Here is a 12,552-nt window from a genome sequence, read left to right as displayed (position 1 = left end):
TATTTGGTTTAAGGGCTGGGAACCAGAACAGTTGAAATATCATTAATATTTTAAATAATTTACTAATTCATACAACTTTCTAAAATCTTCTGATTTCCAGGGCTGCACACAGAAGTACATTGTGAAGAATTACTTCTACTACTACTTGTTCAAGTTTTCAGCTGCTTTGGGTGAAGAGGTTTTTTATATCACTTTCCTTCCATTTACGTACTGGAACATAGATCACTCTGTGTCTAGGAGGATGGTAATTGTTTGGTCGGTAAGTGTTTCTGCTACTTATTTAAACGTGTAATTGTTAATTCTGTAACTGTAGCAAGTGAATATTTAAGTAGACTAACTCTTCAAACAGACAATATCTGTTCTAATAAACAAAGCCAACATTATTTATGTGTGTAACACTGGAAGCACAAGCATTGCAAAGCTGAAAAAGTAGGTGAGAGGCGTTAGCTGACGTAGGATGTTTATCTCTGTTACATCTTGGACTGACTTATTTTTTCAGCCCAATGACTGATTGAGCTGCTTTTGGTAGGGTTTGCACAGAGCGGCTGGGAAAACACTTCCTTCCCGATGTGTCATGTTATTTTAAGAATTATTTTTCATCACTTTAGGAAATCTCTCTCTTAACCCCAATTTCTTCCACATAATCTCCTCATATACTTCTGGCTTGATTGAAACTAATATAAGTATAATAGGAAGGGGATGCGCAGGCTGCAGAGGAATAAACAGGACGTTTCTGCAATTATTTGAGGGGGGAAAATATCAGATTCTCTGTTGAAGGCTAGGGCTTAAAAGCATTGATTTTTGTTACAACAAGAACGTTCTCAAATTAACAGGCTTCAGCATTGCTTCAGCCTTCATTCCACTCTGTATTTCCATTCTGGCACTGAATACCGGTAGATTACCAGGCACTTTAATCTGGGAATGGTTGCTGTTTTGTCACTGCCATTGTTTATCTTGGTATTGATCAGATCTTTGCTGCCCAAATAAGATCATTTTAGAACAAAGAAAGGAGTCAGGAAGCATCTCTGGCAGACCCATGACCACAGAGGTTTAGCTGTCAATCTACATTGATTTAAGAAATTGAAGCCCAGGAAAAACTTGGGTGTCATATCCAACTTCCTTTCTTTACAGTGAAGCTTCTTGCCCTAGTCAATTCTTGTTAATAATATTTTGTCTTCTGCCCAAACAATATAATGAGAAATAATAAAATTAATTTGAATTGTGTCATAAGCTTCAAATACACCCAGTCTTGGACAGGAGGCATCACTTGTTCTGTGCCAGTAACCCTAGTCAATACATTTTACAAGAACATGAAAAGTAACTTGGAGATGAAATTCAGAAGTAGGTGGACACTGTATAATTAGAGTTGGGTTTTGGCCAGGAGTACACCTACTGCTTCTGGAAACATGCCACAGAAGATGATAATCAATAGTCACTGCCTTCTGGGCTTGCATGTTGCTCAAAAAATGACTTTTAGAGATCCTCATTTGCCTTTCTGCAGACTTGCCTTGCCTTTACCTTGCAAGGAGTCTATCTGGGTATTGGTCGGATTTAGACTGGTTTAATTAGAACATTCAAGCATGTGATATCATGGATTATTGATATTATTCTTCCAGTAACTGAGGAGCTGCATTTTATATGGAAAAGGGGAAAAGGAGAAGCTGTTTTAAATATAGACTTGTGACAATCTGTAGTTTTAAAAACATTTATTATATGTAATTGTGCAATGGCTAAAAGTGTCTTTGCAGGCTGTGGGTTAATATTATGGCAAGCTCAACTGAATGGCTTATTTCCTGGCAAGCAGGCTGTGAGAAGGAATCGGCTTTGATGGTGCCTAAGTGTGTTGGCCTGTCTTGGATACCTTGGTCATGTATGCAACAGCAGAATTAGCTTAGCTGCATGGGAAATGCCACGGTGTCCACTGTGACAAAGCTGTGCTTTTAACTTACTCTTTCTGCATGGCTGATAACGTGGGGCTGAAAACAGGCGTGTTAGGTAAAAGCAAAAATCCAAGTAGCCCAAGAGGATCTGACAACGGCTGCTACTAGAAGGCTGGGAAGAGCACGAAGGGTCAAGTGCAGCATGCAGGCACAGTCTGCAGAAGGTTCTTACCCAGCTGGGGAAAGGAATTTGGTATAAAAGGGGGAGCTCTAAAGAGAAGGTAACAGTAGTCCCCTTTTAACACTGCTTGGGATGAGGAGAGATTGCTAGTGAAGCTTTTCAGCAGGGAGAGAGGCGATGGGCCCACAGTGAACTGTTCATGAGCCTGATGCAAAAGCACATGGGTAGGTTGAGAACATGCTCTGATAAAACACAGTCAGCAAGGATGGTGGTCACGCAGGGGGTTAGACCAGCCTGTGGGTGTGGCGGGCTTAACCCTGGCTGGTGGAGAAACAGAAGTAGTACTGAGTTTTACTTTGTTTTGTGCTAGTGGGGACTTAGACCTGTGGGTTTCTGCTGCAGGTTGGAAATGACAAAGTTGGGGTCCCAGGATGAATCAGAGCAGTTTCTTCCCTTAAAAATTAAAGCAGTATTGGTGCTGTTTACAGGACATTCCTGCCATCTTATCTGGAATAATTTATGCACAGCCAGTCACCCACATTTAAATTAAATAATTGGAACTGGAGTGGAGCCAGGGATGATGAAGGAACAGGCTATTTTCTGAGCAGAGACTGAAAGCTTAGGTAAGTTCCTTACACAATGAAGTTGGAGAGAGGATGGGGCTGGATGTAAACACCTGGAGAAGGTAGGAGCTGCTTCAAATAAAAGTACAGTCACGAGAAGAAACGTGTATAAGACAGTCATAAATAAGATAACTTGAAGCAAAGGTTGTGAAATATCTCTAGAAGGGTGAAGGGCAGTAAGTAAAACTATGAACCATGAAATGAGTTTATTTCGGCAGCAGCAGAGGGATTGACTTGATGCCCTGGGAATTGTTCTCCAGTCATCGGTCCCCAAAATGGGTCGCTTATGCTTTTACATTTAGCTGGATAGCTCTGGGAAACACTGGCTGGGGCCACAACCAGGTGCTTTGGAAGGTTAAAGCAACACAACTTGCTTGCATGATGCCCTCCCCCTGAGAATTCACAGTGTATATGTAGGCTTTACCTTTCCTTTTACAGATAGATGAGAGAAACAACTACTGGAAACCTCTGAGCAATACATTGGGTCAATGCTGAAGGTGCCCTGGTGTCTTCGCTTCCTTTCTCCAGCTCTTTGACACAAACACTCCTGAATCTGTGCAGATGAGGCTTTGATCCTGTGATTCTTGCTACTTCCAGCAGGAACTGCAGAGATGAAAAATAACTTCACACGAACAAGCTCCCAAATGTATTTTAAATTTACTGCATGAGTCTGCTTGAGAAATGAAAGTTCTATTTGTTTTTTTAACCTCTACACCCCTTCAGGGCTGTAAGCTTTATTTTGTTGTGGAATTTAAGGCAGAGGCCTGGAAAAAAACCACAGTCACAGTTTGTGCTTGCTATTCGGCACGCTTGGAAATTTTTTTTCTGGTTATTTTTTTCAGGGTGCATGGATGTATAATGTACCCACACCTCTTTTGAGCCTATAAAATTTTATTTGTACAATATAAATAAGATCTGTCTAATGTGGACTTTGTCAGGGCAGGTGTCGGTGTGCAGGCGTGATAAGCTGCTGACTCAGGTGAAGGTGGTGTCTCCAAGGAAAGGCAGAGGCTGGGTGACTGTGCTGGATGCAGGCATCTTCAGGTTTGAGAAGATCCTGGGCCTGAATTCATGGCAATTTAGTTCCCCATTTTGCTTTTCAGAGGAAGGCTTTTCAAAAGGCTGTTGCAATTTGCATACTAGGGAATGGTGAGCTCTGAAGTCTGTCAGGGTAGCCAAGACTTTAGTAACCAGCAGAAATTTACCTGCAAGCACGATGTCATGGACCTTACAGTGTGGAGACAGAATCCCTGGAAGCTAATTTGGAAACGCATGTTGCAGCAAACTCTGGGTTTAGTGATTCTTGTGTGTGTGTGTGTTTATTTTTTAGCTTTAGCAATGTTTACCCAAACCATTTTGGTGCTTTTGCAAAATTTCACCAAAAACAGCTCGAAAAAGCTGATTAACACAGTCACTGGAAAGTCAACTCTTTAAAGCCTGATCTATTACTCTGCATAAACCACATGAGACTGTATTCAGGCAAGTATGTAGCTACAAAACAACAGAATGCAAAAATAAATAGTCCATAAAAGAAAATGCTGTATGCAAGAGGATAGTATGTTGATTGAGAAGTACTTTTGCACATGCTGGTATTGTACTCTGACCTTGTAAAAAATAGTGTTAATTAGGCTTTCGTAACTGAGAACAGCTGGGAACAATTTAAGATGAAATGTCAGTATGGAATTTTTTTTTATTTCATTTAAGCAAGGTGTAGCAGTTCCAGAGATTTAGGTGTTAAATGATGAAGCAAATCAATATGACAATAGTTTTTGCTGTTACCAGAGGGCCCAAATTTCTCTTACTTAGACCCATCACAAGATGGTGAAGACTTGTTTTAAAAACAGAGTGAATCATGGAATGGATTTATAGAATCATTGAGGTTAGAAAAGTCTTCTAAGATCAAGTCCAACCATCAGACCAACACCCATGTCTACTAAGCCATGTCCCCACATGCTTTTTGAACACTACCAGGGATGGCGACTCCATCACTGCCCTGGACAGCCTGTTGTCCTAGGACAGCCTGCATGTCCTAGGAAATTGGTTGGTTATACTTCCGGAGGCAATAGGCTCTCTTGATCATCTTGTTCTGGTTTTGTTTCTCTGAATCTGACCTGAGAGAGCCAACATTATCCTAAATATATTTTTAAGAATCTGTCTGTACTATCTCTTCCCTTCTCCTTTCCCTTGCTGCCTCTTGCCATGAAACACGCTGCACTGCCACTGGCTGCTGAGCTGGTGCTGCTTGTGGTGGGCTGGAAAATTGCCTCGTGAGTGTGCTGCTTGCACCCTGCTGGGCACAGCTCAAACTTTTGAGCATCCCATCAACTCAATGCAACCTTGAGCCCAACCAAATCCTTGGCAAACATTGTGTAGTTCCTGCACCTCTAGCACAAGATTGATGTGTTTTTTGTAAAGAGTAGATCCTTAAGCTGTCCTAGCCAGCTGCCCTCTCCTGTAAGGTGTGTGTGCCTCAAAAAAGTGCCCAGCGGTTGTGATTGGCATCTCTGTGTGCAGGAAGCAGCTGGCTGACTCGGGAGGCAATAGGGAGCAGGATGTGATCAGAGGGTGGTTTTGGGCTTCCCAGGCTGGGGGTGCTTGGGGCTCCTCTGCTCTGCAGGGCTTCCTCCACCTTGGCTGCTGCTGGGGTGAAAAGCCAACAGTGCTGCTCAGTGACTTTCATGTTGTATTTTTTTCTTTTTCCTGAAGCTAGACCTTAGTTCTTGGCATTGACCTGGGAGCAGGAGGAGTATCTCCATGAGATCATGCTCTTCCTTGCCCCACCCCTCTTCCACTGTGAACCAAGTGATGCTCCAGGGGCACAGCTGCAGCTCTTCTCTGTTGCAGTGTTTATCTATTCACTTAAGCCTTAGTCGGGGAGATGCTGAGAACAGCAGCTGTGCAGACTGGAGTCTTGGTTTAATTTCTGTATGGTGAATCAAAGTCACGCCTACCTTGACAACCAGGAATATAGTCTTTGCTTCTGCTTGACTAAGCTCCTGCAAGTGCCAGTTTATTAATAGTGCATCCTGGGTTTTTTTTCCCCCTTTTCCCAGTATTCTCAGTGTGCTTTGTCACTTCTATCAACACACAGTGGTTATGACAAAACCATCATTTTCAAATTGTAAATTTCCTTTCTAGGAAGAGGACAAATGCTATCACAGGCTAAGGTTTCTGGAGCCAGGCTATAGAATTTCTATTTTGGAGCCAAAACAGCAGATTCAAAGTCAGTCTGCCACACCGTGAGTCTCAGGAAAGAAGTCACCAATGCTATTTGACCCTATGTCTTCTCTAGAATTTCATCTTGTCCTTTTAGTCGATCAATAGCACAGATAGGAAAGCTACAAAACCAGCAGTTGGAAACAAATATGCTCTGATTTGCCTTTGTTAGCTGAAATATTACAGAGTACAAAAAGAATTGATCCTCCTGCCCTCCCCATGCCTATTGGATGATCAGGTGTGCCTGTGCCCATGTGGAGGCTGTGGCAGAGGATGGTGGATGTGCCACACACAGCATGGTGCAGCGCTGGGCAGGTTCCAAAAACCTGCCACATTCAGGGTCTGGGCAGCTGTCATGGAAACATTCCAAAGGGGAAATGGTGCCTTGAGCTACCCATCCCATGTTTGCATACAGAGCTGGCTCAGCTGTGCTCATCGTTGTGTCTTCATCCCTGTTTGTACTATGGTGGTAAATCTATGTGCAGATCTCTTGCTTCCTGCAACAGCCGTGCTGCCCACAGCAGCTGCAAGAGCAGTGAGGAGGAACCATTGAAAATGCTGGGCGGCACCTGCAGGTGAGCAAAATGGCTTCTTTGATTACTGAAGCCCTACCAGAGTTAGGAGAATGTCAAGGAATCAGGTCACTTGATGGGACTTGGATGCCCACAGGGAGAGAAGCCACCCCATACCCTGGAAAGAACTCCTGCATTGGCATCTGGAACTCTGTGGATGCCAGTGCCTTGAGTTTGCTTCGTCATTGTTCACTAAAACAAGATCTGTTAAACTGCAAAAATCACAGAATCACAGAATGGCTTGGGTTGTAAGGGGACCTTACACCCTATCTAGTTCCAACCCCCTGCCATGGGACAGCCCCCACTGGATCAGGTTGCTCCAAGTCCCATCCAACCTGGCTTTGAACACCTCCAGGGAAGGGGCAACCACAGCTTCTCTTGGCAACCTCTGCCAGTGCCTTACAACCCTCATGGAACTAAATTTCTTCCTAATATCTCATCTAAATCTCCCTTCTTTCAGCTTGTCCTATTCCTGCACTCCCTGATAAAGAGCCCCATGCTAGAGAGGGTGTAGGGAGACAGGTGAACCAGAGCAACACCTTTGCTTGGGTGGCTTTTAGCAATAATGCACTTGTAGTCTTTCATCCTCTCAGGGATGCCTGCCAGTGGGGGATGTTTTACCACACCCACAACAGCTGCTTCTGTCAAATAATCCAAGGCGTTGTGTGTAAAACCACATGCGCAGCACCCAGATAAGCTGAAGGCAAAGGTTGGTGCTTCAGAGGGCAGTGATTAATCTGAATGTATTTTGGACGCCTCTTCATGCTTTATGCAGGTTGTGTCTCCTCTCACTACTGCATGTGTCTCTACAACACGTGTTTGTAAAAAATAGAAGGGTCAGACTTTAATCTGGAATGCCAGGAAGGAGGGCGCTGTGAGGATGCCTGGTATTTTTGCTTACCTGTACCACCTCCAGCATTCAGCCTGTTTTTCAGCATCAGAGCATAGCCCTCTTTTCAAGGATGACTCATTTCCCTTTCTGTAATACTCTTATGTACAAGTGCTAATAATAATCCCACAAGTGGAAGTCGTTATTATAGAGGCCTGCTGATAAACCGGCACCTCCTACATGGCCTCTCAGATGGTATCATGCATGGTAGCCTCAATGATTTATGTTCTGTTTGAGAGAGTAATTTTGCTTTCAATCCTGGAATTTAATAAACTTCCAGAGCTGTGCCTGCATCCATTTGGATGTCTTTGTTTACTGTGAACGGTCCAGGAAGGGTGTTTGCTGGATGCCTGATGCCCCATATATTGTGCGTGCCATGGGTGGTGCTGATAACAAGGCGGTGATGTCATTCATAGGGTAAGGGATAAAGGATGCAAAGACACCAGCAGCCACTTTTACAGGCTTTGGTGCTGCCTGTAAGCCTAGCACTCCTCGCACCACGTGCTTTGCTGTAGAGAGGGGGATGAAGAAACATGATGGTTTGGCTTTTTCCTGGTCCTGATTTGTGAAACCAGAAGTCTTTAATCTTTTATTGTGAAACAATAATTTAAATGGCTGTTGGGTGTGGCAATGTGGCTAGTGACAACTGTGGCAGCAGATGATTGTGTTGCTGTTCTTTCATATGGCTAATGTCAGCATGGGAAGGATATTATTTTAAATCTGGTCCTTCACTAGGAAGTGTGAGAAGCAGAGAAGCCACCTGCCTCGCGCAGAGACTGAGCTTTCATGGCAGACATAAGTTACCCTGATTTTTGTATTTAAAAAAAGAGTTGCTTTGTTTTGTAGAGCTTGCTTTGCCTGTGTCTGGCTGCACTATCCAAAGGAAGGATAGGGGCAGTAGGAGGCAAATACATCCCCCAGAGACATCCTGGGTGACTTCTGTTCACATCCACTTCACTGCAGATACTGATAACACACTGCCTTTGGGAAGGGTGTGCTAAGGAGGAGAGAATGTCACCATGTAGGGTGCTCTGGGGGCTGCTGGATGGGCTGCACCCCTCAGGGACACTGGCCAGCTTTGCTTCTTGCCTTTGCATTCCCATTGCTACTGCTTGCTGTGCTCTGAGAACGCAACATTTTCCTTAAAATCACTGCATTACAGTGCTCAGTAGCTAATTAATGCAGACCTCTGGTGTCATAAGCAGAACACACAGTTTTTTGCTGTTGGGGAGTTGGGCAGGAGAACTGGTACTTTATGCTGCTCGTCCAGTTTTCTCTCTGCTGCCTTACCGAGGATGCCAAGGTTATTATTTAACAGCTACACTTGAGGGTGCATCCCAGCAGGGTTCCTGCAGCACCTTATGCTGTGGGTGGAGACGGAGGTGCTGGGAGTGGGAGAACTGGTGCTGCCCCTGGAGAGCTGCTGCATGGAACAGCGTGGGATGCAGCTGAACAAGGTGGTGAGATGCAGGTGGTGGCAGATAAAAAGTCTCTTATGTTGGTTTGCTTTGCAGGAGAGGGGTTTTAAGGGATAGGGAGGAAACTTAAACTTCTGTAGATTTTTGTGGGAGCTAGCTGTCCATCTTACACCATCCTGTATTGCTGCACCTCATCATTGAAACCTGTTGGTCCCACTTCTGATCAGGTTACAGCATGGTTCAGTAAAACCACAGCTTCCTTTGTGACTGGAATAATGGAAAATCCTTTAATAATTCAGAGGATATATCTTGCGCCTCAGGGTGGTGGGTTTTGCAGGAAAAACTGCAGAAATAGAGGTGGTTCTTTGGAGGGTCAAGTGGGGATTCCCTGTACTGACAGCCATGTGGCCTTTCCTGTCCCCAGATAGTGATGTACATAGGCCAGGTCTCCAAGGACATCCTGAAGTGGCCACGGCCCCTCTCGCCACCTGTCGTCAAGCTGGAAATGAGGACAGATGCAGAATACGGGATGCCTTCCACCCATGCCATGGCAGCCACTTCCATCTCCTTCTCCTTTTTCATTGCAACCCTGAACCAGTACAAGGTAGGAGGTACAAAAATATCAATAATAATAATAATAAAAAGCATAAGGGCTGGAGCACATCCCATACAAGGGCAGGCTGAGAGATTTAGGGCTGTCCAGTTTGGAGAAGACAAGGTTTCAGGGAGAATTTAGAGCAGTACTGAATGGGGCTACATGAAAGCTGGACAGGGGCTTTTCATCAGGGATTGCAGGGATAGCATGAGGGGGAATGGTTTTAAGGTGAAAGAAGGGAGATTTAGACTAGATATTAAGAAGAAATATTTTCCTGTGAGGCTGGTGAGGCACTGGCACAGGTTGCCCAGGGAAGTCATGGCTGCCCCATCCCTGGAGGTGTTCAAGGCCAGGTTGAATGAGGCTTTGGGTAGCCTTGGGAGGTTTCCGTGCCCACTGCAGGGAGTTGGAACTGGATGGGCTTTAAGGTTCCTTCCAACCCAAACCATTCTCTGATGCTGTGTCTGCTTCCAGCAAGCTACGGAAAGCTTGCGATTCCAAAGATGTTGCCACTTCCAGAGAAGCTCTGCACTTATTTTCAGACATGTATTTTCCCCAGTTGTTACCTATGGCTAGCGGGTAAGAGACACAAGAAGAAATTTAGCAGCAATCTCCTTTCTTTAGTACAAACCCTGCTCAGAGCCATGGGTGGGCTCTGCTGCTGTGCCATCGTGTGGCATTCACTGTGTTTTTCCATGTGGGGTGACAATGAAGGGAGCCATGATGCTGCTGCAGAAGATGCCTGGCATCAGTGCTTTGTGGTCACTCTGTGCCCATCAAGCCACTGCTGCACATCAGGAAATGCTGGATTCCATGGAGACCAGTGGAGCTCCGTGTTGCTCTGTTTTTGTGTGATTCAGGCAAAGCCTTCCCTGGCTCTAACCTGTGCTCAACTAATAACACACAACCTGATTTCAGAGCCTATTTGTCAGAGCAGTAACACCGCACTGGAGATGTAGGCTGCTTGGGGAGATCTCATAATTATTTTCCTCAGAACTTCAGCCTTTTATCTTTCAAAAATGTTTATTTCCCAGAAACTCATTTCTCCATAATGATTATTTTCATTTCATTTTATGAGTCCAAATGTGTTTCCTGTACTCTAGCAATAATAACTTCCTAGCTGTGTTGTACTGAATTGTGTTTCTCAGCCTTCTAAAGAGTATCTCAAAGATGAACCCCTGTAACCGAGGGGGCTTGCAGTGAAGCCAAGGGGTCTTGTTGTTGCCTTGTCCTCCCCACAAAAGCACCTGTGTGTAGAGACAAAAGGCAGCCACCTGCTTGATGAATGGTGCCATGTCCTGGGGCTGTAACTCATAGAAATGGAGATCTCTGAATTACACTGAGATCTCCACATTAATTTAACTCCCAGCCTTGAAGCCGTGGGTTTTGCTCCTGCCCATGGCAGGGATGAGTGAGGAGGTCAGCGGTGCCAAAGCTGTGCTTCCAGCCTCTGGGTCTGTGGTAGTTCTATTGTACCTGGATGGAGGAACTTGGCAGTGTGATGGGGATCATAGAATGGTTTGAGTTAGAAGAACCTTAAAGGTCATCTAGTTCCAAACCGCCTGCCATGGGCAAGGGCACTTTCCACTGGATCACGTTGTTCAAAGCCTCATCCTACCTGGTCTTGAACACCTCCAGGGATGGGACATCGATGACTTCTGTGGGCAACCTGTTTGAGCCATTGAATGGGATATTTGTTAACCCTGGAAGGTCAGATCCATTGCCTGTGTCGGATCCTCCAAGAAGACTTGGTCAGCAGCACTTTCTTCTCCTCCTTGATCAATACCAGTGAGACATGCAGCTCTTCTTCGGCTGTCTCATACTTCTTGGAAACTGCTGTGAGACAATACAGGTGCTGTAAAATAATTAAATGATTTAATTGTCTCTATTAAGAAGGAAAAATCTACCAGTACGCTATGCTGCTATCTCCCAAAGCTGCCCCAGTCACCAATTACCGACCTGGACTAGATTCCAGGCTACCTGCTGAGTGGGGAATAAAGTGGGCATAAATCCTCCAAAGGCTTAGAGAAGTGAGGAAAAATTAGCATTTTATGAACTAGGAGTGACATCTGCAGTTGGGTCTGAGCTCTCTATTTTGAGGGCTGCTGTATGCTGGGGAAAAGAGTCAGAAGCGAGTTGTTATGCCTAAAACTTCCAAAGAAGAATTTTTGTGCTGACCTCTGGCCACCCTGGTAAGTCATCAGCCTCTTGGCAGTAGATGGAGAATTCATCGGGTGAACTAACTTCATTTAGTTATATTTTGGACTGGTTTATTTTTTTTTCAGAAGTATGCCCTTTATGGACTGAAAGGAGCCCATCAGCTCACTCAGTTTCAGGATTGGAATGAGTGGATTAAGGGCTAATATATGAAGCTTAATCTTTACCAAATGTGGCAGTTATTTTTTTTTCCTTTTTAGATGTTGATTTATTTCAACACTTCTTTCCATGTTTGTAGGCAACTCAGAGAGGGAATTAAGAAAAACAAGCTTCATAAGAAGACGATTAAATGTTGCAGGGAAGAGCATTTCTGACTGGTCTAATAGCTGGACTGCGGTTTCACCCCAGAGATTGATTTATTTATTGTGCTTCTGGGCAGGCTCTGTGGCTGTCACTTTCCCCTGGGGTGATCTGAAGCTGCACCACTTGTACAATGTGTTGTGCCTTTTTTCCATAAGGTTTTTAGCACTATCATGGATTTTTCAGGTGGATATTGTGGGGACAAAGCTCTGCAAAAGTTTTCCTGGCTTCCCCACACTAAGACTAGACCTTTCATAGAATCATTAAAGTTGGAAAAGACCTCTAAGATCATCCAGTTGAACCGTCAGCCCAACCCCACTGTGCCTAGTAAACCATGCCCTGAAGCACCACATCTGCACACTTTCTGACCACCTCCAGGGATAGTGACTCCACCACATGCCTGGGTGGTCTCTTGTAATGCTTCACCGCTCTTTCAATAAAGAAATTTTTCCTAATATCCACTCTAAACCTCCCCTGGAGCCACTTGAGGCCATTTCCTCTCCTCCTATCGCTTGTTACTTGGGACAAGAGACCAGCACCCACCTCACTACAACCTTCTTTCAGGGAGTTGTAGGGAGTGATGAAGTCTCAGCCTCCTCTTTGCAGAAGTGGGCACCACAGATAGAGAACAGACCTTCCAGCAAGATTGCAAGTTGACCAG

At 44.7% G+C, this 12,552-nt stretch overlaps 1 protein-coding gene across 1 annotated transcript in view; it reads left to right on the top strand.

The window, feature by feature from the left end:
- SGPP2 (sphingosine-1-phosphate phosphatase 2) overlaps window positions 1-12,552 on the top strand; it is a 36,013-nt gene that overhangs the window by 15,393 nt on the left and 8,068 nt on the right. Inside the window, exons 2-3 of the mRNA XM_069864816.1 lie at window positions 101-259; window positions 9,204-9,383. Of these exons, the coding sequence (XP_069720917.1) occupies window positions 101-259; window positions 9,204-9,383 (339 nt within the window). The remainder of the gene's footprint in view (window positions 1-100; window positions 260-9,203; window positions 9,384-12,552) is intronic.

This window comes from Phaenicophaeus curvirostris, chromosome 10 (genome assembly GCF_032191515.1).
Source record: "Phaenicophaeus curvirostris isolate KB17595 chromosome 10, BPBGC_Pcur_1.0, whole genome shotgun sequence".
NCBI lineage: Eukaryota > Metazoa > Chordata > Aves > Cuculiformes > Cuculidae > Phaenicophaeus > Phaenicophaeus curvirostris.
The sequence above is the reverse complement of the archived record's forward strand: the minus strand, read 5'-3'. Positions and strand labels throughout refer to the sequence as shown.